This window comes from Girardinichthys multiradiatus, chromosome 12 (assembly GCF_021462225.1).
Source record: "Girardinichthys multiradiatus isolate DD_20200921_A chromosome 12, DD_fGirMul_XY1, whole genome shotgun sequence".
NCBI lineage: Eukaryota > Metazoa > Chordata > Actinopteri > Cyprinodontiformes > Goodeidae > Girardinichthys > Girardinichthys multiradiatus.
Window position 1 is genome coordinate 19209537 of NC_061805.1, and position 25411 is coordinate 19234947.

Sequence of the window (25411 nt, forward strand, 5' to 3'; positions counted from 1 at the left end):
CATTGCACACTAACTGAAATATTTCAGGTCTTTTATTGTCTTAATACGGATGATTTTGGCGTACAGCTCATGAAAACCCAAAATTCCTATCTCACAAAATTAGCATATTTCATCCGACCAATAAAAGAAAAGTGTTTTTAATACAAAAAAACGTCAACCTTCAAATAATCATGTACAGTTATGCACTCAATACTTGGTCGGGAATCCTTTTGCAGAAATGACTGCTTCAAAGCGGCGTGGCATGGAGGCAATCAGCCTGTGGCACTGCTGAGGTCTTATGGAGGCCCAGGATGCTTCGATAGCGGCCTTTAGCTCATCCAGAGTGTTGGGTCTTGAGTCTCTCAACGTTCTCTTCACAATATCCCACAGATTCTCTATGGGGTTCAGGTCAGGAGAGTTGGCAGGCCAATTGAGCACAGTGATACCATGGTCAGTAAACCATTTACCAGTGGTTTTGGCACTGTGAGCAGGTGCCAGGTCGTGCTGAAAAATGAAATCTTCATCTCCATAAAGCTTTTCAGCAGATGGAAGCATGAAGTGCTCCAAAATCTCCTGATAGTTAGCTGCATTGACCCTGACCTTGATAAAACACAGTGGACCAACACCAGCAGCTGACTGTGGGTACTTGACACTGGACTTCTGGCATTTTGGCATTTCCTTCTCCCCAGTCTTCCTCCAGACTCTGGCACCTTGATTTCTGAATGACATGCAGAATTTGCTTTCATCCGAAAAAAGTACTTTGGACCACTGAGCAACAGTCCAGTGCTGCTTCTCTGTAGCCCAGGTCAGGCGCTTCTGCCGCTGTTTCTGGTTCAAAAGTGGCTTGACCTGGGGAATGCGGCACCTGTAGCCCATTTCCTGCACACGCCTGTGCACGGTGGCTCTGGATGTTTCTACTCCAGACTCAGTCCACTGCTTCCGCAGGTCCCCCAAGGTCTGGAATCGGCCCTTCTCCACAATCTTCCTCAGGGTCCGGTCACCTCTTCTCGTTGTGCAGCGTTTTCTGCCACTCTTTTTCCTTCCCACAGACTTCCCACTGAGGTGCCTTGATACAGCACTCTGGGAACAGCCTATTCGTTCAGAAATTTCTTTCTGTGTCTTACCCTCTTGCTTGAGGGTGTCAATAGTGGCCTTCTGGACAGCAGTCAGGTCGGCAGTCTTACCCATGATTGGGGTTTTGAGTGATGAACCAGGCTGGGAGTTTTAAAGGCCTCAGGAATCTTTTGCAGGTGTTTAGAGTTAACTTGGTGATTCGGATGATTAGGTTCATAGCTCGTTTAGAGACCCTTTTAATGATATGCTAATTTTGTGAGATAGGAATTTTGGGTTTTCATGAACTGTATGCCAAAATCATCCGTATTAAGACAATAAAAGACCTGAAATATTTCAGTAAGTGTGCAATGAATCTAAAATATATGAATGTTAAATTTTCATCATGACATTATGGAAAATAATGAACTTTATCACAATATGCTAATATTTTGAGAAGGACCTGTATATCCAATCTTCCATTTTTATCTAAAATTCTTGAAAATAGTTGCTAATCAAATGTGTGAGCATTTACACATCAATGACCTGTTTGAAGAGTTTCAGTCAGGTTTCAGAGCTCATCATAGCACTGAAACAGCTCTGCTGAAAGTCACTAATGATATTCTTATGGCCTGCTGCATTTGATACTGTCGATCATAATATTCTCTTAGAAAGGCTGGAATATGCTGTAGGGATCAGGGGAACAGCGCTAGGCTGGTTTAAATCTTATTTGTCTGAGAGATTCCAGTTTGTTCATGTAAATGATAAATCATCTTTAAACTCCAGGGTTAATTGTGGAGTACCACATGGTTCAGTACTTGGGCCAATTGTCTTTGCGATATATTCAGTTAATCAGCCATGTGCTGAAAGACATTTAAATAATTTTTTTGATATTAATCAAACTATTTTTTTAAGTAAACACATCATGATTGATAATTGAAGTGTTCGAGGTCAACAGAAAAAACGCAGGCAGTAATACTTAAATTGTCACTTCTATTCCAGGACGGTAGGTGGCACTCCAAGCTAAAACAAGTATTTTCTGAGTCGTCCAAGTTCCAACGCGGAAGCAAACAGTAGACCTCAATCAGCAGCCCTTCGAGTTGATGATTATTTTCTTATGTGAAGTTTAATTATGTCCGTTTTGACCATGTATCCGGTTCAAAGTATGCGTAAGTTTGTCTGCGATCGTCTGACTGCGGCAGCTCAGGAGATCTTGGGAGCGTTTGAAAAGAGAGTTGAAGATTATGAAGCAGAGCTCGCTCGTCAGCGCAGGATGCTGGACACAGTGTTTTCTCCAGAGAAAAAGTTACAGAGAGCAGGTTAGTCCCCGGGTTCTTAACCAACAAGAGCAGCTACGTCGTAAGGAATTTAGTGGCCATTTCTCTGATAATTACAACGTATGTTCTCTTTTAAGTTTTATCTTTCTGTAATCGGGGCACCGGTTGCTGCGATGTTAGAGCTGTTTGACAGGTGCGACGCGTTTAAAACAGTTTCTGAGATATATATGTATATATTTGTGCTGCTATCTCTCTCTCTCTCTCTATATATATATATATATATACATATGTATGTGTATATATATTTATATATATATACATATGTATATATGTATAGCACCTACTGCTAAAGCAAAAAACATTTCCACATTAGGCTTAAATGACGCACTAACTAATTATATTTTAAATGCGGAAGTTAAGTTATGCGTGATGAATCCTTTTTCTGCCAGTACCGAGTAATGTTGCAGAGAACATTGACGCTGTATCTCAAAACTGCATGGGCTTAATGAAATTGTATTAACATTTTAGATAATATCTAACAAATAGTTAGCATTTTGGATTATTTCATGTATGACAACGATATTTGCCTCAGGAATTTGGCATATAAAGAATATTTTTAAATACCTTGTCAAGAGTAAAAAACAACTAGAAAATTTCGGAAGAAATTTAGACGGGGCCTGCCTCTTGGTGCGTGCTTCTGGGACCACAAAGTTTCTCTGGCCGTTATTTAAAAATCATTATGTATGCAATAATCACCTTCAGAAATTACTAGTAACTCTGGAAGACTGAGGCTTTTATTTTAAAATTTTCAATAAGCCTTATTTTAAATGGGCAACACTAGGTGAGCTCCAACATTAGTGTGAAGCCCAGTCCTGAAATGATCTATTGTTTAAAATGCAAAGGCTTTTATTTTGTAGGACATGTTTTGTCTTATTTTGAAAGTCCAGCATGGTTGTACTTTCAGGTCCGGGTTAGTTTCATTAGTTAAGTAGAACCCACTTGCAATTTAAAAATCATTTTCTATGCGCTTGTCAGCTCACAAAATCCATAGTAACTGTGGAAGGTATGGGCTTTTATTTTGGACGTTTCAGTAAGCCCGTTTCAAAGGACCATCATAGTCCAATTTCCAACAGTGGGTGAGTTCCAATATTAGTGTGAAGCCCAGTCATGAAATGATCTATTGTTTAAAATGCAAAGGCTTTTATTTTGTAGAGCATGTTTTGTCTTATTTTGAAAGTCCAGCATGGCTGTACTTTCAGGTCTGGGATAGTTGCATTGGTTAAATAGAACCCGCTTGCTATTTAAAAATCATTTTCTATGCTCTTGTCAGCTCACCAAATCCATAGTATCTCTGGAAGACTGAGGCTTTTATTTTGAAAGTTTCAGTAAGCCTTATTTTAAAAGGCCAACATGGTCCTATTTCCAATACTGGGTGAGCTCCAAGAGTAGTGTGAAGCCCACTCCTGCAATCATCTATTGTTTAAAGGCTTTTATTTAGGGTAGGGTTTTTTTGTAGAGCATGTTTTGTCTTATTTTGAAAGTCCAGCATGGTTTTCCCTTCAGGTCTGGGTTAGTTCCATTAGTTAAATAGAACCCGCTTGCTATTTAAAAATCATTTTCTATGCACTTGTCAGCTCACAAAATCCATAGTAACTATGGAAGGTGTGGGCTTTTATTTTGAAAGTTTCAGTAAGCCTGTTTCAAAGGACCAGCATAGTCCCATTCCCATCACTGGGGGAGCTCCAACAGTAGTGTGAAGCCCACTCCTGCAATCATCTATTGTTTAAAGGCTTTTATTTTGTAGAGCATGTTTTGTCTTATTTTGAAAATCAAGCATGGTTGTCCTTTCAGGTCTGGGTTATTTCTATTAGTTATATAGAACCTGCTTGCTATTGTAAAACCATTGTGTATGTTATTATAAGCTTTAAATAATCATTAGTAAGCATGGAGGGTTGATGAAAGAAATTGACCTTTAGGGTCAATCACTGTTGTGTGGGTGTTGGAACAGCAGTACATGCTGTTTAAGTTCCCCACACAACATGGCCGCCATGTAGTTGCCTCCTATGAAGATGGTCAAAGGGTTAGGGGTCAGGTCAGGTTTAAGCCATAGAAATGACTGAAAATCAATGAAAGTCAATGCAAAGTCCTCAGAAAGATAGTAATCCATGCATGTGTGTGTGGGTGTGTGTCTGTGTGTGTGTGGGTGTGTGTCTGTGTGTGTGTGTGTGTCCCAGTGTGAGACACAGAGAGGCAGAAAGAAAGACAGAATCCCATCCAGACATATTCAGTAGGAGATACACAGAGCTATAAATAGAACAGTGAGGAATGAATCAGCCAATCAGCAAAGAGCGTCAGTGTAACTTGACACCTGCTGTTTTTCACTCACGCAGCACCTCACTCTGTGTCTCCCCTGGTCTAGGCTTTATAACATGGAGGCGCATGCTCCCGAACAACTGGCCATAACTCTGAAACCGTAGGGGCGATCGATGTCATTCTTGGACCGTTTTTATCAGAACGGACAGGGGATCGAGAATATTAACACACTTTTGTTGAAAATATAATAATAAAGACATAACACTGGGTGAAAAGAGAGGGAAAATGGAGGAAAAGGCAAAAATTCCTGAACATGCTCCCGAACAAAGTCTAATATCTCGGAATCCGTACATGGTATTTGAAATTTTTTTAAACTGTGGGCGACAGCTATCCTTCGTCCCCAATTATGGAGATTTTCATAGCTCTATGTCATTCACAGTATAAAATATGATTATGGAAATAAATGGTGTCACTCATGGATTACAGGTCAAGCTCTCATTGAAAATACATGGGAGAAGGCCTACAGAATTCCTGTGAGTCTTGGCGATCGAGGGTGTTTTGACAGAAATCTATGAGACTTAGAACAATTTTGAAATTATTGTGTGAAAGCAGAGGCCCGGCCCTACAATCTGACCGAAAATTGTGGCTGTAGAGCGAAATTTGTGGCCGTGAGGGCCAGTTGAAACTAATTTTTCCTGAAAAAAATCCCCTCTTTTTACACTCTAGTAACTGCCATCTCCACTGTTAAGAGTGTGATTTTCTCTCAAACTTTGTGTCGCTTGGAGTCTAATTTTAGAGAAACCGTAGCAGTTATCAACAAACCGTTTTCACTTCTGAGGAGCCGGCGGATTTTCCTACAAATTGAAAGTCAAACTGTTTTTCTAGGTGAAAGTATGGCGATACAGCAGAGCCTCAAAAACAGTGAATTTTGAGGATTCCTTCCGTTCCTGACTCCATTCATTCCTATGGGATTTTGGGGCTCGGTTTTTCGTTAATTACGTCGCCATAGTAACTTTAAACGCCAATAAATGTAATAGCACACCTCACGGGACTGAGCCGGTCGTTTTGATGTACCGGTATATATTGTGGGGGTGCACGCAGCGGTTCGGGCCGTATTAATTTTGACGGAAGAAAAATAAAGATATAAAGAGACCAGTTTAGAGGTGAATAGTAATAGGTGCCTGCCATAGCAATGCATAGGAGAGCAGTGCATTGCTATGAACTAGCGAAACCTTTGCATTGTTTGTTTATGTATTTCCTTTTAAAAAAAATGGACATTACATTGCCTTGCAAAAGTCTTCACACCCCATTGAACTTTTCCACCTTTTGTTAAGTCAAAACCACGCGTTTCAGTATTTAATTGGGATTTTAGATGATATACTAACTCAAAGTAGTAATAAACTAATCCCTGTGAAGTAGAATAAATATGATGCATCCTTCTATACAATTTTAATTTGGTGAGAACTCCAGCAAGATTTGTAGCATTGAGAAACTGCCTTAATGAAGTGTTTCTTGTGGCCTGTAATAGACGTTTGTCCCTCTCTTTACACTTTAGAAGTAAATCATGCTTGGCCAGAAATACCTGGGTTTCAAACGTTTTTCCTAAAAATGTGAAAAGTGCAGCATGCATATGCATTCAGAATCCCTAAGCCAATACTTTGTAGCACCACCTTTCACTGCAGTTAGAGATGCATATTTTTCTGGATATGTCTCTAGGTTTTGCACACCTAGATACCGACATTTTTGGACCTTCTTCATTTCACAGCAGGGCCTGAAATTCACTTTTTAAAATAGGGGTAATTCCCCCCCTACAAGCTTTGCAATGGGGGGGATTTATACACTTTTGGGGGGATGTAACTTATGACCCTGACAAAATGTCCTACTCATACCTCAGATTAATTGGCAGCTTTAATTTGTCACTTTCTCCTTTCTGAGTGGTCATCTTAGGTGGCTCTCTCGTCTCCACGCTGTTCCCTCTTCAGCTTTATTCATCTCTTTCCCATCTCTTTAGACAGGAGGTAAAGGAAGAAAAATATTTTAAGCATGGAAACTATCCATTCAACTACTTTTGAGGTTAACTTTAGATCTTAACATTGTTTAGTCTTACCTCACATCGATACTATTCTAACTGTCCCTTTTTAATCTTCTTCTTTACTTATCATCTGTGGCTGTCTCTTATCTTTTGTCTCCATGCTCTACTCTTTTCCTGGTTTTGTACTTCTGTCTGCATTTTTCTTCATTGTAACAACTTTGTTGAACTAAAATTTCTCTCATGACTTCTGGCTTAGCTGCTTAGGGGCTTTGGAGATTATCTGAACTATTTACATTTCTGTAATTTGTTTTATGTTCTTCCACTTTGAGTTGCATCTTTCATCCTTTTGGTGCCTCCTCCTAATCGGTCTCCATTCTCTCTTCTTTCCATGGGTTCTCTCTTTCTAGAAAAACTAAATATTTCAAAAACCTAAGCTGCAGAAACAGACTTTGGTGACTTGGCATCATAACGTATCCAACTATATACATTGCTCCAACTTTTTTGTTCATCAGCTAAATCAGTGTAATGATTCTTTTTGGTGGCTCGTTCCTCCAGGCTCTGCTCGATCCTCTGTCCTATCTGTTCTCTGTCTTCTCTGCTTCATCTATTTCCATTTGATTATAGCTCTTTTAAAATCAAACTGCTCTTGGGGTGGACCAAGTTCTGAAATCATCATCAGATTTTTGAGGTTTGTGTTATTAAGTGAATTTCTGAATCTTGTTTTTATCCTGTTTTGTGTGCTGAATCCACGTTCGCAAGACACACTTGCGATTGGTATGACCCATCTTAATTAGCTTCTCCATTTCAGTGAATACACCACTATGTTTACTCAGGACAGCCTCTGCAAACTCTTGAAAGGAAAATAAGGCATAACGGTCACTGGAAACCATAATTTGCTTCAGCAATACAAACTCGGACCGAGCATCCGCTGCATTTACACTACTTGAGAAGTGGGCCAGTAGGTTGTCAAGTTTATCTGCACCATAGTGAGAAAAATTCTCAGACTGTTTTGCCACGATGGCTTTTTTTGGCTCCAGAACTGTGAACCATGACAAAATATCCAGTGTGTCAGAGGGAAATCTTCTGTCAATTTCTTTTATCAAGGATCCAACATACCTGCTCTTCATGTCATCAAAGGCTGGTTTTTGAGTGTGACAGTGAAACACTTTATCTCCTTTAAACTTGTTACCTTGTAGAGACCTGAAGAATCCTGCTTCTGAAGGGCCAGGGTGGACTATTAGTTCTCCCAGTGCAGCCTTGGTACTTTCAACCATTGGCTGGGCTGTGGAAAAGTCCAGATCTTTTCTTTGAAAATGTTTTGAGAGAAGGACCACATGCATCAGTATATCCTTCATCATGTGACAAAGGGCCACAAAGTTAAATTGTCTGACAGCTATCAATAGACCTTTGGCTTTGTCAGCATCCTGAGCATCAGAGGAAGCCATGTGCTCCAGTACATCTCTCAGGGATTTCAATGATCTGCACACAACTGAAACAGCACTGTGAATTGACAACCACCTCACTGTATGTGGCTCAGTGAACTTCAGATGGGGTTCATCTAGCTGTTTCTGCACTTCATGCAGCTTGTTGCTTCTGACAGCAGAGTTACTGAAAAACACAAAAACTGATCTCAAATCCTGCTGAAACTTCTTCACCTGTGGCACAAAGCTGGCTGCATCGGTGGCAGCAAGTGCAAGACGATGAGCTGTACAGCTCACCAAATCTGAGTTATATAATTCTCTATAATTCAGTTTTTTAACAACTCCTTGACGACACCCTGTCATAACAGCTGCTCCATCAGTGCAAACTGCTGTAAGTTGTTTTCCATCTAGATTTTTCTCTGTCAACAGTTGTTTCACATCCTCAACAATAGTATCTGCTCTTCCATCAACTATTTCAGAATTCCTGAGCAGTTTTGTTTGAATCTTATTGTCTTCGATGTACCTGACGTAGGTAATTAGTCGTTTTGTATTGCTAATGTCAGTAGATTCATCCATTAATAATGAGAACACAGGACTTCTTCTTACAGCATTGTCAACATCTTCTACAAGTGTACTTGCAATGGCTTGGTGCATTTCTAACAATCCTTTTTCATTTATGTAACTACCATAGCTTGATGTTTCTGTGTTAAGCTTTTTAAAAACGGGACACTCCATGTCTTTCATAAATTTAACCAGATGACAAAATTGTGCTTTGGGTAATTCGTTTTCGGCAATAAAGTAAGCAGTTTTTAGAAGCCCCTTTGTTTCCTCGTCACACTGTGACTGCGCTTCTTCAAAAGCTTTAGCCATCACGTTTTTTGCTGAATCTGCCTCGTTGGGGCCTGCCATAGCAATGCAAGGAGGCATTGAATGCATTGCGAAGCATTTTCTTCCGTCTCCGTTAATGCGGCCCGAACCGCAGCGCGCACCCCCACGATATATATATCAAAACGTCCGGCTCGGTCCCGGGAGGTGTGCTATTACTTTTATTGGCGTTTCGAGTTACCATGGCGACGTAATTAACGAAAAACCACGCCCCAAAATCCCATAGGAATGCATGGAGTCAAGGGAGGAAGGAATCCTCAAAATTCACTGTTTTTGGGCCTCTACTGTATCGCCATACTTTCACCTAGAAACACAGTTGGACTTTCATTTTGTAGAGAAATCCGCCGGCTTTTCAGAAGTGAAAACGTTTGTTGATAACTGCTACAGTTTCTCTCAAATAAGACATCAAGCCACACAAAGTTTGCAAAAAAATCCCACTCCTACAGTGGAAATGGCAGTTACTAGAGTGTAGAAGGCAGGGTTTTTTTCAGGAAAAATGATTTTTAACACGCCCTCACGGCCACAAATTTTGCTTTAAAGTCACAATTTTCGGTCAGTTTGTAGGGCCGGGCCTCTGCTTTCACACAATATCTTTAAAGTTGTTCTAGGTCTCACGGTTTTCTGTCAAACCCCCCTCAATCGCCAAAAGTCAGTAGAATTCTGTAGGCCTTCTCCCATGTATTTTCAATGAGAGTTTGACCTGTAATCCATGACTGAAACCATTTCTTTCCATCCTCCTATTTTATACTGTGAATGACATAGAGGTGTGAAAATCTCCATGATCGGGGACGAGGGATAGCTGTCATCCACATTTCGAAAAGTTTTCAAATACCATGTACGAGATATTAGACTTTGTTCGGGAGCATGTTCAGGCATTTTTGTCTTTTTCTCCATTTTGCCTCTCTTTTCACCCAGTGTTGTGTCTTTATTATTATATTTTCAAAAATAAAGGATGAATATTAATGTTCCCCTGTCCGTTCTGATAAAAACGGTCCAAGAATGACATCGATCGCCCCTACGGTGTCCGAGTTATGGCCAGTTGTTCGGGAGCATGCGCCTCCATGTTATAAAGCCTAGACCAGGGGAGACACAGAGTGAGGTGCTGCGTGAGTGAGAAACAGCAGGTGTCAAGTTACACTGACGCTCTTTGCTGATTGGCTGATTCATTCCTCACTGTTCTATTTATAGCTCTGTGTATCTCCTACGTATATGTCTGGATGTGATTCTGTCTTTCTTTCTGCCTCTCTGTGTCTCATACTCAGACACACACAGACACATACATTCATGGATTACTATCTTTTTGAGGACTTTGCATTGACTTTCATTCATTTCTATGGCTTAAACCTGACCCGACCCCTACCCCTTTGACCATCTTCACAGGAGGCAACTACATGGCGGCCATTTTGTGTGGGCTACTTAAACAGCATGTACTGCTGTTCCAACATCCAAACAACAGTGATTAACCCTAAAGGGCAATTTCTTTCATCACCCTTCCATAGTTACTAATGATATTTGAAAGCTGATAACAGTATACACAATGATTTCAGAAGAGCAAGCAGGTTCTATATAACTAATAGAAATAACCCAGACCTGAAAGGACAACCATGCTGGACTTTCAAAATAAGACAAAACATGCTCTACAAAATAAAAGCCTTTACATTTTAAACAATAGATGATTGCAGCACTGGGCATTACACTAATGTTGGAGCTCACCCAGTGTTGGAAATGGGACTATGTTGGACATTTAAAATAAGGCTTACTGAAAATTTCAAAATAAAAGCCTCAGTCTTCCAGAGTCACTAGTAATATTTTAAGCTGATAATAGCTTAGACAATGAATTTTAATAAAAATAGCAAGCTCCAGTCCGAGAAGCACGCACCAAGACCCAGGCCCCGTCTAAATTTCTTCCGAAATTTTCTAGTGTTTTCTTTTCACTGCAGCTGTATGAGAAACGCCATCTGAGTGGCGGCGCAAAGTTGATGTTTTATAGCACCGGCTCGTAAAAGGCACAGCACCGTACATTTTACAAATAGAACAGTTCATTTCACCATTATTATGTTCAAGCCATGGGTATATTTTGAGCCAGTTAGCCTGAAACTTGTCTTTGGACGGCTTCATAAAGTTACCAGCGCTACCTGTATGAGAATCCAGAGGTTTTGGGTCACTCCCGACATCACTGGCTTCAGCGCTGCCTCCAGCCGTGAGTTTTTCTTGAGGTGTTTTTTTGGGAGCGGGTTCCCCTTCAGCTGATGTAACATTCGATTTGTGTTTTAACCAACGGTCCATGTCCATGTTTAACCGCACATTTACCTTAATCCTACAATTGTTGCAAGAGGGATAAAGCCAGAGCGGAGAGAGCTCGTATCCTGAGAGAAAAGGAGCGCGCCCGATTGGCGCACGCGCCAAGTGACGGTGGTGCAAACGTCCACGTCCTTACATTTCGCTGATTCCATGCGGGAATGTCCCGCATTATAAGACCTATATTTGCGGAAATCAAAAATGTAATGCACAATACCCGCAATCCTACTGCAAATTTCAGGCCCTGCACAGTACCTTTAACTCAGTCAGATTGGATGGAGAGCATCTTATTTCTAAGATAGATAACATTGGATGCCTCATCCCTTGATAAGAATATTTATTTACACACCATGTGTTACTTAATTTGCTGTCCTACAGTTTTAATTAGGAAGGGGTATTGCTGAACATTCAAAGCTCAAAGAAACAAACCATTTCCCAAGACAATCTGGTAAAAGTTTTAGTTGGTCAACTAACTTTCATTCCATGTTTAAAGGAGGAAAAATGCTGTTTTACTTAGCCTAGAGAATTTTACTGTATACAGGTCCTTCTCAAAATATTAGCATATTGTGATAAAGTTCATTATTTTCCATAATGTAATGATGAAAATTTAACATTCATATATTTTAGATTCATTGCACACTAACTGAAATATTTCAGGTCTTTTATTGTCTTAATACGGATGATTTTGGCATACAGCTCATGAAAACCCAAAATTCCTATCTCACAAAATTAGCATATCATTAAAAGGGTCTCTAAACGAGCTATGAACCTAATCATCTGAATCAACGAGTTAACTCTAAACACCTGCAAAAGATTCCTGAGGCCTTTAAAACTCCCAGCCTGGTTCATCACTCAAAACCCCAATCATGGGTAAGACTGCCGACCTGACTGCTGTCCAGAAGGCCACTATTGACACCATCAAGCAAGAGGATAAGACACAGAAAGAAATTTCTAAATGAATAGGCTGTTCCCAGAGTGCTGTATCAAGGCACCTCAGTGGGAAGTCTGTGGGAAGGAAAAAGTGTGGCAGAAAACGCTGCACAACGAGAAGAGGTGACCGGACCCTGAGGAAGATTGTGGAGAAGGGCCGATTCCAGACCTTGGGGGACCTGCGGAAGCAGTGGACTGAGTCTGGAGTAGAAACATCCAGAGCCACCGTGCACAGGCGTGTGCAGGAAATGGGCTACAGGTGCCGCATTCCCCAGACCTGGGCTACAGAGAAGCAGCACTGGACTGTTGCTCAGTGGTCCAAAGTACTTTTTTCGGATGAAAGCAAATTCTGCATGTCATTCGGAAATCAAGGTGCCAGAGTCTGGAGGAAGACTGGGGAGAAGGAAATGCCAAAATGCCAGAAGTCCAGTGTCAAGAACCCACAGTCAGTGATGGTCTGGGGTGCCGTGTCAGCTGCTGGTGTTGGTCCACTGTGTTTTATCAAGGGCAGGGTCAATGCAGCTAGCTATCAGGAGATTTTGGAGCACTTCATGCTTCCATCTGCTGAAAAGCTTTATGGAGATGAAGATTTCATTTTTCAGCACGACCTGGCACCTGCTCACAGTGCCAAAACCACTGGTAAATGGTTTACTGACCATGGTATCACTGTGCTCAATTGGCCTGCCAACTCTCCTGACCTGAACCCCATAGAGAATCTGTGGGATATTGTGAAGAGAACGTTGAGAGACTCAAGACCCAACACTCTGGATGAGCTAAAGGCCGCTATCGAAGCATCCTGGGCATCCATAAGACCTCAGCAGTGCCACAGGCTGATTGCCTCCATGCCACGCCGCATTGAAGCAGTCATTTCTGCAAAAGGATTCCTGACCAAGTATTGAGTGCATAACTGTACATGATTATTTGAAGGTTGATGTTTTTTGTATTAAAAACACTTTTCTTTTATTGGTCGGATGAACTATGCTAATTTTGTGAGATAGGAATTTTGGGTTTTCATGAGCTGTATGCCAAAATCATCCGTATTAAGACAATAAAAGACCTGAAATATTTCAGTTAGTGTGCAATGAATCTAAAATATATGAATGTTAAATTTTCATCATGACATTATGGAAAATAATGAACTTTATCACAATATGCTAATATTTTGAGAAGGACCTGTATTCTCCAAAGTATTAAACATAAGGTCAAACATTTTCTGTTTTTTTTTGTTGTCTTTTTAGAGATAAAGGCTCTCCTAAATCAGCAGGAGCATGGCAATAACGATGGAGCGTCCAGATTCCAACCAGATACTGTGGAGATTAAAGATGAGCATGAGGAAATAAGCATCAGCCAGCAACGACCTCAGCCTCCGCAGCAGCAAGAAGCCACAGCCTCCAAGCTGACTCCAGCTGCTGGTCGAAATACCTCTGGTGATCAGTCCCAGCTGTTAAGACCTGAAAAAGAAAGCAGAGCAAATATAGATTCTCCGTCTAACACCTCAAACAAGGATGTAGAGGTTGCATTTAAGGATGTGACATCGTCGGTGAGTGAGCAACCGCTCTCTCAAAATTCAGGTGAAGCTGAAACCCAAAATGATAATAGAGGAGCATCACCAACTAAACCTACAGAGCCAATTTCAACTGAGCGGAGCCCAGAATTATGTACAACTACAGAGGAAACATTTGATGAATCATTTTTAGATGTGAATTATACGGACATATTTAATGACATTGTCGACAATGAGTTCGCACTCTCCAGTATGAGTCCTGAGCCATCTTTAAATATGAGCTTTGATGATTTAAATGCAACATCAGCCAGCATCACAGAGCAGAGACAGTCAGAGAAAGATAATGTTGAGAGCCCAATGTTAACAGCCAGTGCTGAGCTAACGCAAGACATTAATACTGAGTTCACAACACCACCTGCAAGCAACGAGTCCCCGCAAACAAGAACGTGTACAGGTGACGACGAAATCTTGACACCTGAAGGAAACTGTGAACCAGAAGCAAATGAGATTCAAAATGACAATTCAGTGATACATAGAAGTGTTGAACCTACTCAACCTGAGGAGAATCAAGATTGGAGGCCAGCGCCTCCCACCCTGACTGTGCCAATACCAGATGATGAAATTCAAGATGAGACACCAGCCACAACTGAGAGGGCAGAAAGTCAAGATAGAAGGCAAGCCTTTAGTTCAAGCAACCAAGATGACAAGATCACAACATCAAACGAATCTGCTGAGCTAATACCAAACAAGAACAGTCAAGACGCAGGAGCAACATCAACAGAAAATGTTGAGCAAACATCACACCAGAAAATCCATGATGTGAGTTTATCATCAAGAAAAAGTACAGAACAAACATCAAAACAGGGTAGTATGAAAGAGTCTGTGACATCGACTGATAGGGCACAACACATGTCAACGAAAAAACGTAAAGATGAGAGGAAAACATCAACATCTGAAATTAAGCAGAAGTTGCACAGACAAAGCTCAAGATCAGCTACTGATAAAACTCTCAGCTCAACAGGCGTTAACAATGCATCATACTCAACTTCTGAGACAATGCCAAATCAGAGATCTGACAGTGGAAAGATGACCCCTAATGAAGGTACAGATCAAGAGCCAAATATAAAACCCCACGAGGAGAAAGAAACTTCCAACCTCAGTTCACATTCTGCACAAAATGAAGAACAGGGTGACATCAACAAGGCTTCTACTGGAGATACTGAGATGGCACAGAATGACAGCAAGAGCAAAAGTGAAAAAACAGAAACAGTGCCACGTAAAACATTAAGCGATAGGAAGAAGGCAACCTCGCATTCTAAATCCAAACATAAATCAAGTGATCGAAGCCCAATGTCAGGAAGAAGCAAGAAGCAAACCACTGTTAGGAAATCTCATAATGAAGATGCAAAAAGCAAGGAGGCAACATCGACTAGGAGACGCAGAGATGGTCAGGGTTCTGAGTCGCCGCCTAAAAGGATGCGTAAAAAGGAAGGTTCCACATCGTCCGAAAGCAATCAAATAAAAAAGCATGACGAATGCAGCAAAGAGAATACAACATCCAACCAGAATCCCGACCCACCGCGGTCCAATACCGATGACAGCGAATCAAGCGACGGAGAGGAGAAGGTGGAAAACCCTTACAAGTGCGACAGATGTGGCAAAGTAATGTCCAACTTCAAGAACTACAAATTCCACATGAAGTCCCACACTGTCGCGAAGACCTACAAATGTGACACTTGTGGGAAAATGTTCAGAGAGAGCTGGGACTTAAACAAGCATTTGGTGATCCACTCCACTGAGAAGCCCTACAAATGCGACGTGTGTGGAAACGGTTTTAACCGGCGTTATAACCTTGACCTGCACGTCCGGGTCCACACAGGGGAAAAGCCATATGTTTGCAAAACGTGCGGAAAGAGCTTCAGCTCCTGCGTCAATATGAAGAAGCACATGAGGATTCACACGGGCGAAAAGCCTTACACTTGCAAGGACTGCGGCAAAGAGTTCGCTGACTCCTCCGCTTTCAAAAACCACCTGCGGGTGCACACGGGGGAGAAGCCCTTCAAGTGTTCGTACTGCAAGAGAAAGTTCGCCACCAGGACGACTTTGAAAAGGCACATCAGAACACACACTGGCGAGAAGCCGTACAAGTGCACCTTTTGTGATCGAAACTTTGGGCACAGAACCGACCTGAAGGGCCACATGAGGATGCACACAGGCGAGAAGCCTTACAAATGTGCTACTTGTGGAGAGGAGTTCTCCACCTGGTCAAAACTAAACAAACACAAGCGCATCCACTCAGATGAAGCACAAGACTCCACTGAATAACATGCTGAATTTATTAAAAGTATCTAAATGGAAAGTTAGAAAGACAAGTCACCAGCCATCAGGCAGCTGTAGCTTAGGTGTGAATTCGATTTTTTGTTCCTTCTCTCTTTTCTTCCTTTCTGTTTTTTGTTTTCCCTTGTTTCCTTCCTTTTTTTGTTCCTCAACTCCTTTGTACCTTCTTTACTTTTGTCCTCATGTTCTTGCTTTCATTTACCCTCATGGTGTTTTTCATAACTTCTTTAAATCTTTTCATCCTTGTGTTTGACCTCTTTTCTGTCCTTTCTGTTACCTTTTTTCCTTCTGTTCTCCTTCATTCTATAATTCCTTTCTTTGGCTCTTTCTTCCTTCCTTCCTTCCTTTTATTACCTTTCAAAGGCCTCTCCTTCCATCCTTCCTTCCTTCCATGTATCTTTCTTTTCACATGCTTCCTATTGCCCTTCCTTCCTTTAAGTAAAATATTAAACATCTGCTGCTTGTAGAAATATCTGCTGTAAGTTCAAAATGAACTTTTAGTATGTTTTAAAATGAACGTAAATGTTTGAGAACTCTGAAAATGTGACTTTAGAAATATTTTGGTTTTACATGTAAAATATTTAGAAACCCTTTTCTATTCTCCATATAGCTGGAGAACATTTGCTCGCCTCTGTCTCTGTCTTCAGCATGACCAAAGACTTTAGCAATATTTGTAACCTCAGTAATTTAATCTTTGGTAAACCTTGATACCAGCAGCCAGGCACATGCCATAGTCGGACTGTAACTGGTTTTACTGAGTACCTTCGGTAAAAAGATGACCATTTATAAAACCCTTCAACGAGGTCCAGAGTATCACTCTGCCACTGCTGACATTTTGTGCTTTTCTGTTATTGTTCAACCAGAATTATGAGGACGTATTTGTTTTGCAATCCACCATGCATTGTAATTTTGTGTACTACCTTACTTTTGTAACTTAGCCTTTGCTGGTTTCTACGTGCTGTTTTATTCTTTAATAGCAGCTTGGATACAGCTTCATCACTGGCTCGGGACATTTTAAAACTTCAAAACTATTTCTATTTTAACAACAGGACCATATTTAACATTGAAAGTTTTTCATCAATGTTCTTGTGTGCGATTTACCAAAGATCAAATCTATTTTTGCTTGTTTTGTCATTTAGTAAAGTATGGAAAAGAATGTTTGACTAAACAACTGAAAACCAAGACTCTGATGGATCAGTTTTGTTCTGAACACAAGAGAAATAGAAGTTTTATTTTATGTGCCTTTTAAATTTATATGACAGTTGTTTGAATGCAAAAATTGTCTTAGAAACAAAATGTATGTTTTCAGATATTGCTTTATTCTAATAAAAAAAAAATATATATATTTTTGATACACAATCTTCTAGCTATTTCTTTTAGTAAATAAGCTGTTCTTTAAAAAAAAAAAAATATATATGTATTTTTTAAACGTGAGCATGCTCCAGTGTGGCTTTATGAAATTAATAACTAATAAATCCTCATAATATTGTGAATAAAAACCACAATAAGACTCTTGACAGTTTTTTGTTTTTTTTTGCCTGCGTTCAAACAGCAACATAATCAGTCTTTGACAACCTGCCCTCTGTTGTTGGCATCTTTCTGGAGATATATTTATTTCAACTAATTAATGCGAAACCACGTGTCACAATGTTATTATACAGCCAAAATACATCATATGTTGCACAGGGATGCATAATGGTTAGATCTGAGCTTAAAAATGTTACTTCACCATTAATAACAAATGTTAACACCTTGTTTTGACAAATTATAAATTCGTTTTTTGTATGAATTCTGTGTATTGAGTTCGAGACAACCTTTCTCATGAGGTTATTTTTTGTGAGGCTTTGAACACCTTTTGGAACCACTAAAAAAAGTGTTGCTGATGGTTTGAGGAAGCTGATTCGTGCATCAGCTCATTGCCACAGTGGAGGAAGTAGCGAGCAGACTAGTTGGATGTCAGTACAGATGGCGTCACTGGAAGTGGGTTGAGACCCTATCTTTAAAAACTGATCACCTAACTCCACACCCTCTGTACAAGATATTCATGATCATAGATTTTTATGTTTGTAGAATCATGCAGAACGCTCAAATCTAGTTTGAAATAGGTTCTAATAAGTTTAATTATCCAACTATCTGAAAAAAGGCAGTTAGATTCAATGACTGTTTAAACATCTACATTTTATAAATGAAAAATGAAATATGTGGTTAAATGATAAAATGCTGCAGACTACAGACCTGGATTTACAGATCTCTTCATTAAATTTGCTGCTCTTTCTAACATTTATTTTTTAAGTTGGAACAAACTGTAAAGCTGCATGCATCAGTCATGAGCCCATTCTGCCCCCATGTGGATATATATTAAATTGCACCCTCTCTTTTTTTATGCAAAAATAAAGAAAAAGTAGCCTTTTTGAAATTCCCTTTTAATTTGTCGTTTTTGTAAGATGTTCTTATTGGGTTTGGTAAGAGCAAATTTGATTTACTGTCTTAATACCCCAGACTGTTTGATTGTTTGAGTGTTTGCAGTGATGAACAGTGCAAATTAAAGGGGCTTGAAGCCTCTGATAAAGATAAAAAATAAGATGTTGATGTTTTCAAATCAAATCTAAAATACTTTATTAATCCTAAAGGGAAAATAAATGTAACTCTTATTATCTAAGCTTGTTCAAAGACTTGATGGCTGATGGCGTTGGGCGGGGAGATTCTCCTGTAGCGGTCAGTTTTACAGAAGATCTGAAGAAGCCTCTGACTGAAGACACTGTTGTTGTATGACATTTTGATGAAGAGGATGCTTGGGGTTGTCTGTAATTTTTTTTCGTTTTATGAAAAATTCTTCTTTGCACAATCGTCTTCAGATTCCCCAGAACAGAACCAGCCATTTTTAGTAGCTTGCTGAGCTTTTTTAAGTGACTGGCTCTCATGATACTGCCTCAACAGATGATGGCAGAATAAGAGATTGCACATGCCACAACAGACTTATAGAAGATCTGCAGCATCCTGCTGCAAAAACTGAAGGACCAAAGCTTCTTCAGGTAGTGCGGTCTGCTCTGTCCTTTTGTGCAGATGGCTTCACTGTTGCATCTCTACTCCAGTGTGTTGTCCAGGTGAATACTAATGTATTTATACTCTTCCCTGTCTTCTCCCATGATGGAAAGTGTTGGACACAATCCTGTTTCTTCTGCAATCTATAGGCCTCTGCTTTGTTTTGTTCACGAGAAGATAACTGTTTCTACACCCTGCCACAAAGCGGTCCACCTCTGTACCCAGCTTCTTGTCTACCTCTGATCCACCTGACAGCTGCAGATTCATCTGAGTAGTTCAGCAGATGGAGTCTAAAGTGTACAGAGTGAAAACGAATGGTGAGAGTGCAGTCCCTTGTGGTGCTACGTGTTTCCCTTGTGGTGCTACGTGTTTCCCTTGGGGTGTGGAGTGGTAGAAAACATTAATATACAGGTCCTTCTCAAAAAATTAGCATATTGTGATAAAGTTCATTATTTTCTATAATGTAATGATGAAAATTTAACATTCATATATTTTAGATTCATTGCACACTAACTGAAATATTTCAGGTATTTTATTGTCTTAATACGGATGATTGTGGCATACAGCTCATGAAACCCAAAATTCCTATCTCACAAAATTAGCATAGTTCATCCGACCAATAAAAGAAAAGTGTTTTTAATACAAAAAACGTCAACCTTCAAATAATCATGTACAGTTATGCACTCAATACTTGGTCGGGAGTCCTTTTGCAGAAATGACTGCTTCAATGCGGCGTGGCATGGAGGCAATCAGCCTGTGGCACTGCTGAGGTCTTATGGAGGCCCAGGATGCTTCGATAGCGGCCTTTAGCTCATCCAGAGTGTTGGGTCTTGAGTCTCTCAACGTTCTCTTCACAATATCCCACAGATTCTCTATGGGGTTCAGGTCAGGAGAGTTGGCAGGCCAATTGAGCACAGTGATACCATGGTCAGTAAACCATTTACCAGTGGTTTTGGCACTGTGAGCAGGTGCCAGGTCGTGCTGAAAAATGAAATCTTCATCTCCATAAAGCTTTTCAGCAGATGGAAGCATGAAGTGCTCCAAAATCTCCTGATAGCTAGCTGCATTGACCCTGCCCTTGATAAAACACAGTGGACCAACACCAGCAACTGACACGGCACCCCAGACCATCACTGACTGTGGGTACTTGACACTGGACTTCTGGCATTTTGGCATTTCCTTCTCCCCAGTCTTCCTCCAGACTCTGGCACCTTGATTTCCGAATGACATGCAGAATTTGCTTTCATCCGAAAAAAGTACTTTGGACCACTGAGCAACAGTCCAGTGCTGCTTCTCTGTAGCCCAGGTCTGGGGAATGCGGCACCTGTAGCCCATTTCCTGCACACGCCTGTGCACGGTGGCTCTGGATGTTTCTACTCCAGACTCAGTCCACTGCTTCCGCAGATCCCCCAAGGTCTGGAATCGGCCCTTCTCCACAATCTTCCTCAGGGTCCGGTCACCTCTTCTCGTTGTGCAGCGTTTTCTGCCACACTTTTTCCTTCCCACAGACTTCCCACTGAGGTGCCTTGATACAGCACTCTGGGAACAGCCTATTCGTTCAGAAATTTCTTTCTGTGTCTTACCCTCTTGCTTGAGGGTGTCAATAGTGGCCTTCTGGACAGCAGTCAGGTCGGCAGTCTTACCCATGATTGGGGTTTTGAGTGATGAACCAGGCTGGGAGTTTTAAAGGCCTCAGGAATCTTTTGCAGGTGTTTAGAGTTAACTCGTTGATTCAGATGATTAGGTTCATAGCTCGTTTAGAGACCCTTTTAATGATATGCTAATTTTGTGAGATAGGAATTTTGGGTTTTCATGAGCTGTATGCCACAATCATCCGTATTAAGACAATAAAAGACCTGAAATATTTCAGTTAGTGTGCAATGAATCTAAAATATATGAATGTTAAATTTTCATCATTACATTATGGAAAATAATGAACTTTATCACAATATGCTAATTGTGTGAGAAGGACCTGTATACCATGCTACTTGTATCCACACATTTACATTAAATGTAGTAAAAATAAGTGTGGAGGGATTCTTGTTTGAAATAAATCGGTCATTAAGAAGAAAAAGATGGCACTCAAGATCAAGTTGCATATTATCTGTTCTGTTCTCTTACCAAATATACTTTACAAATTAGTCTGATTATCATGAATTACAGAAATTTAAATGAAACGGTAAAGAACATTGTCCCAAATTTAAATGTTTTCAAGAAAATAGTTGGCTGCTTTTGCTATTGAGAAACCAACATGTTCAGATTTACCGTTGCGTATTTAATTATGAGATATCAGATTTGGTCCAAAATAGTTTGTTGGTGGCACCTGACTACAAAGACCAATGTGTGGTTTTTGCTTTATGAATTGCTGGGCTGGATATGACTTATTATAATCTACATAAAAAGCAGACATGAAGTCCAAAGAGGAAAACCTCTGGAAAATGGTATGATTTTAATTTGCTGAAATACATGCCTGCATTGTATTTACTTATTCGAAAAAATTGAGCCATTTCTTGAAAAACAAATATTTGTGGGTTTATGGGTTCTTACCTACCAAAAGTATCACTGACATAAATTCTGGCTGCTCTTGTGGTCTCACTGCATTAGTTACTACCTCAGAGGAGATTTAACCCCTCACCAGAAGGGCAAATTAGTTTGTCCATGATTTTCTAAAACATTTTCTCCACTTTTAATATTTCCCCCTTTTATTATTATTATTGTTTGTTGTTATTATTATTAGTTTTCTGGGGCTTTATGTTTGGGGTATGTCTTTACCACCTTTAAACATCTAAAGGTGTGGAAATAGATCAAGCTCTATTAGTTTGGAAAGTGTCTGTGAACATCAAAAAATGTCTTGCCACAGATTCCCCTTTTGATCTTGTCTGGACTTTGACTGGACCATTCTAAACCATTCAATTGTAGCTCTGGCTGTATGTGTAAAGTTGTGGTTCTAATGGAAGGTTAAACATCTGACTAAAAAAGTTGTAAAAAAAAAAAAAGTTCTGACTGCACTATACTTGTTATGAAACATAAATGCTTGAGGCTGCTGAGCACACTTGCTTGTCAGTGTATAGATTGCTATTGGATCTGTGTCACAAAGTTTTTGCTGTATAAACATTATTAAAAGTACTGCGTATACAAAGTGATACAAACTGATAAGAGGAGCTTTGCATGGAAGAAGCAGCCATCTGCTATCTGTGTGTGAGACCACCCACCTTCCTGTCTCTTATATCTATCAGGCTATGCTGCAGTGGTTAATCACTGAGTTGTGCCTCCAGAGCAGCAGTGGGTCCTTTGTCAGTTTGGACTACAGGCAGCTCACAGGTGGGTTCATGAATCACCTAAATTGTGTTTGTGCAGCTGGCTGCAGCTTTCCGCTCTGACCACAGCCATCATATCAATTTCCAGCAGGCAAATATTTGGAATCACCTTGAGTACCCAGAACCGTGTAGATTAAGAATGAGGCTGATGGAGAAGATGTGTGAGTGGCACAGAAACAATCGAAGATCTAGTTTGAAAAAAGGCCAAAACTGTCAGTCTGGCTGCTTCCCCTGAACACCACTAGATGCCGCCGGTACCGCAGAGCCAGGAGCAGAACAGGTGTTTCTCATCCCGTTTAAGAGAGCGGATTGCCAGCACTTCTACGCCTGAGTGTTTTGCCTACTTGGTAGTTCAGTCTGGCCAGAATCTAACTGACTAACCTTGTTCTTGTACTTTGTGATTGCCCTCGTTAAACCTTTTGTCTCGCTACTTCCAGGTACTGGAACCAAGCCATGGACCTTCAGGAGGATCCAGAACGAACTCTTGCCATAATCCATTTCCGGACTCTAAATCAGTCGGCAGTCCGCTCTCGCACTTTAGGCTCTAAGTGAGACCCTGTCCTTCCTCCAGCTGTGATCTAAGGAATCAGCAAGCGCGGCCGGATCCTGAGCCCCTCTATCTTCCAGACTCGCCTTTTCTCTCTCCCTGGCGGTTCTAAATAATCTAAAAGTAAGTAAGCTGCAGATCGGTGGTTTTCTTTGAATCATTCGTTTCTAACCTGTCTCGTCTTTTGCAGTGCCTGTTCCCAGTGCTCGGGTCTTCCTCCTCCTTTTTAAATAAACCTCACCAAAACAGTCCTCTGTTTTTGAGTGTTTCTCTATGTGGGTCAAATCGGCCTTTAAAACTATGACAAAAACACAGTGCATTGCAAAAGTCTTCATACCTATTGAATGTTGATCAATTACATTCAATATCGATAAGACATTATTGTGATTTTTAAGGACAATCATGTTTTTTTTTAATGATAAAAATGGAAAACTGTAGTATGCATTTGTATTCAGTCCCCCTTAATCATATACTTTGTAGAACCAGCAACTATGAGCACCAGTTCTCTTTCTAGAGACTAAAACTAAATCCAGGTTTCTTTTTCCACATTTGCCCTATATTTAGCTTAATCAAATGATGTCTGACCATCTTCCTTGTCCTTGCTAAGGAAAAACATAGACGGAGCATGATGCTGCCAATACCATGTTTTACACATGGGATTGCTTTATTCAGGAAGATACTCATTGCTTTCCCCTACTCATAGTTTTTTTTTTTTTTTTTGCACATGGTCCAGAAAGTTTTGTCTTTATCTGATCAGAACACCTTCTGTCACGTCCTATTTGCAAATTACATGTTGGATTTCTTGCGGTATTCTTTCAACATTGACTTTCTTCTTTCCGCAAATGCCAAATTGTGGAGTGCAGATCTAACTGAGCTGTAATTCTGCAGCTCCTCTGGAGATACCAGAAGTGTTGGTGGCTTCTATGATTAATGCTGTCCTTGCAGGGTTTTTTATGGGGATGTCTCAGTAGGTTTGCAGTTGTGCCACACTGTTTTGTTTTAGAACCTAATCATGTTTAAAACCGCTCCACAATATCCTCCCTCACCTGTCTGCTGTGTTCCTAGGTATTCATGATGCAGTTTCTTTGCTAATGTTCTCTAAGAAATCTCAGGTCTTCACAGAACAGCGTTGTGTGTTCCCACATGGCGGGACGTTATTTACTAATTAGATGACTAAATAAGGCAAGTGGTTGCAACTGATTTTATTTAGGGGTATCCAAGTAAAGGGGGCTAATTACAACAGCACACCTTCCAGATTTTTTATTTGTAAAACATGAATGATTTCCTTTTCACTTTACTTGTAGTAGTTTACGTTGGTCTAGCCCATAAAATCCTCAGCTAACGCATGGAAGTTGTGGAAAATGTAGACGGAGTACAGGGCTAAGACTATAAGACACTGTAGACCCACTTTAAATAATAAATGCCCAGTTGTCAAATTGTCTTTACGTCCCCTGGTGTTTGTTCTGTAAGGGACAATGTTGTACCAGGTAAGCCAACAACCATCAAGTTGAACCACTCAGAAAATGAGAGCATTTTTTGTGCGCTGATTGAGTATGTAAGATTTCTTGTTGCCTTACAAGAAAAAAGGTCTTCCATTATCAAAGGTCTTAGAGGAGGAGCTGGTTGAGTGATTTGTTTTAGCAACTTTCTTGAAGCTTTTGCAGTTACAGAAACAGCATCAAGCCAGCATTGCTGCTGTTAACACATTGCAGCTTGTGAGCTGGTTTTATTGCACATTTCCTTCATGTTTGTTTTTAAAAGAACTTGCTAGATGGACTGTGTGACATGGAAGAATTCTTCCCACTGCAGTTTAGTGGGAAGATCACTCATCTTGCAATCCGAACATTGTAGGTTTGATTCCAGCTTCCTTGTGTAACTCGTTGAAGGGCCCCTGGGCAAGGCACTTAACCCTAGTTGCCTTCTGATCTATGTATCAGATATGAACGTGTGTTTGTGTAAAGTGCTTTGAATGGTCGTTATGAGTAGAAAGAGCTATATAAAATCAGTTAATTTACCATTTATTTGGAATTGGTCTATTGGTTGCTAGCAAGTAAAAGTCATTGGTTTTTCTAAATTGTTGTGTTGGATCATCGTGTAACACTATTGACAACTTTTAGATTAAATAAAAAAGGAACTGAACACAATTTGTGGAGTTTGGACTTTACACATATACAGCCTCCTGACACACTCTTACTCTTTTTTTTAATCCTTTTATTTGTTTTTATTTTAAAATGTGTTCAATGTGTATTTGTTTAATTTCAGAGTCATTCAGGATCTCTTATAGATATTTTTCAATGAAAATGTATATATGTACAGTCCTGGTGAAAAGTGTAAAGTACTCCCTCTTAGAGTTCTAGGGTTTTATGCATCAGAACATAATAAACAATAATCTGGCCTTTATCAGGTTATAAAATTAGTTAATTCTCACCTTAAGTGTACAAAACATGTCAGATTCCATCATGTTATGCTTTTTAATGAA

The 25411-nt window shown here is 40.2% G+C and overlaps 1 protein-coding gene and 1 long non-coding RNA gene across 4 annotated transcripts; both read left to right on the forward strand.

Moving 5' to 3' along the window:
- The first annotated feature begins 2059 nt into the window (after positions 1 to 2059).
- Positions 2060 to 17541, forward strand: LOC124877937 (zinc finger protein 37-like). The gene is made up of 2 exons (XM_047381580.1): positions 2060 to 2348; positions 13424 to 17541. Exons 1-2 carry the CDS (start codon positions 2162 to 2164, stop codon positions 16012 to 16014), a joined length of 2778 nt encoding a protein of 925 aa, XP_047237536.1. The 5' UTR covers positions 2060 to 2161; the 3' UTR covers positions 16015 to 17541.
- Positions 17542 to 22252: 4711 nt separating this feature from the next.
- Positions 22253 to 23181, forward strand: LOC124878309. Of its 3 annotated transcripts, none has more exons than XR_007040708.1 (4): positions 22325 to 22389; positions 22474 to 22732; positions 22823 to 23055; positions 23123 to 23181. It is a non-coding gene; the product is annotated as an uncharacterized LOC124878309 (long non-coding RNA). The 3 variants fall into 3 exon arrangements; XR_007040709.1 differs by having other exon boundaries at positions 22328 to 22389; positions 22474 to 22665; XR_007040707.1 differs by lacking the exon at positions 22474 to 22732 and having other exon boundaries at positions 22253 to 22389.
- Positions 23182 to 25411: the final 2230 nt, after the last annotated feature.

Bases quoted from the DNA above. Each gene is read 5' to 3' on its own strand.
- LOC124877937 (XM_047381580.1), top strand. From the start codon at position 2,162: ATGTCCGTTTTGACCATGTATCCGGTTCAAAGTATGCGTAAGTTTGTC. The intron at 2,349-13,423 runs GTTAGTCCCCGG...TTGTCTTTTTAG, and splicing joins GAAAAAGTTACAGAGAGCAG to AGATAAAGGCTCTCCTAAAT.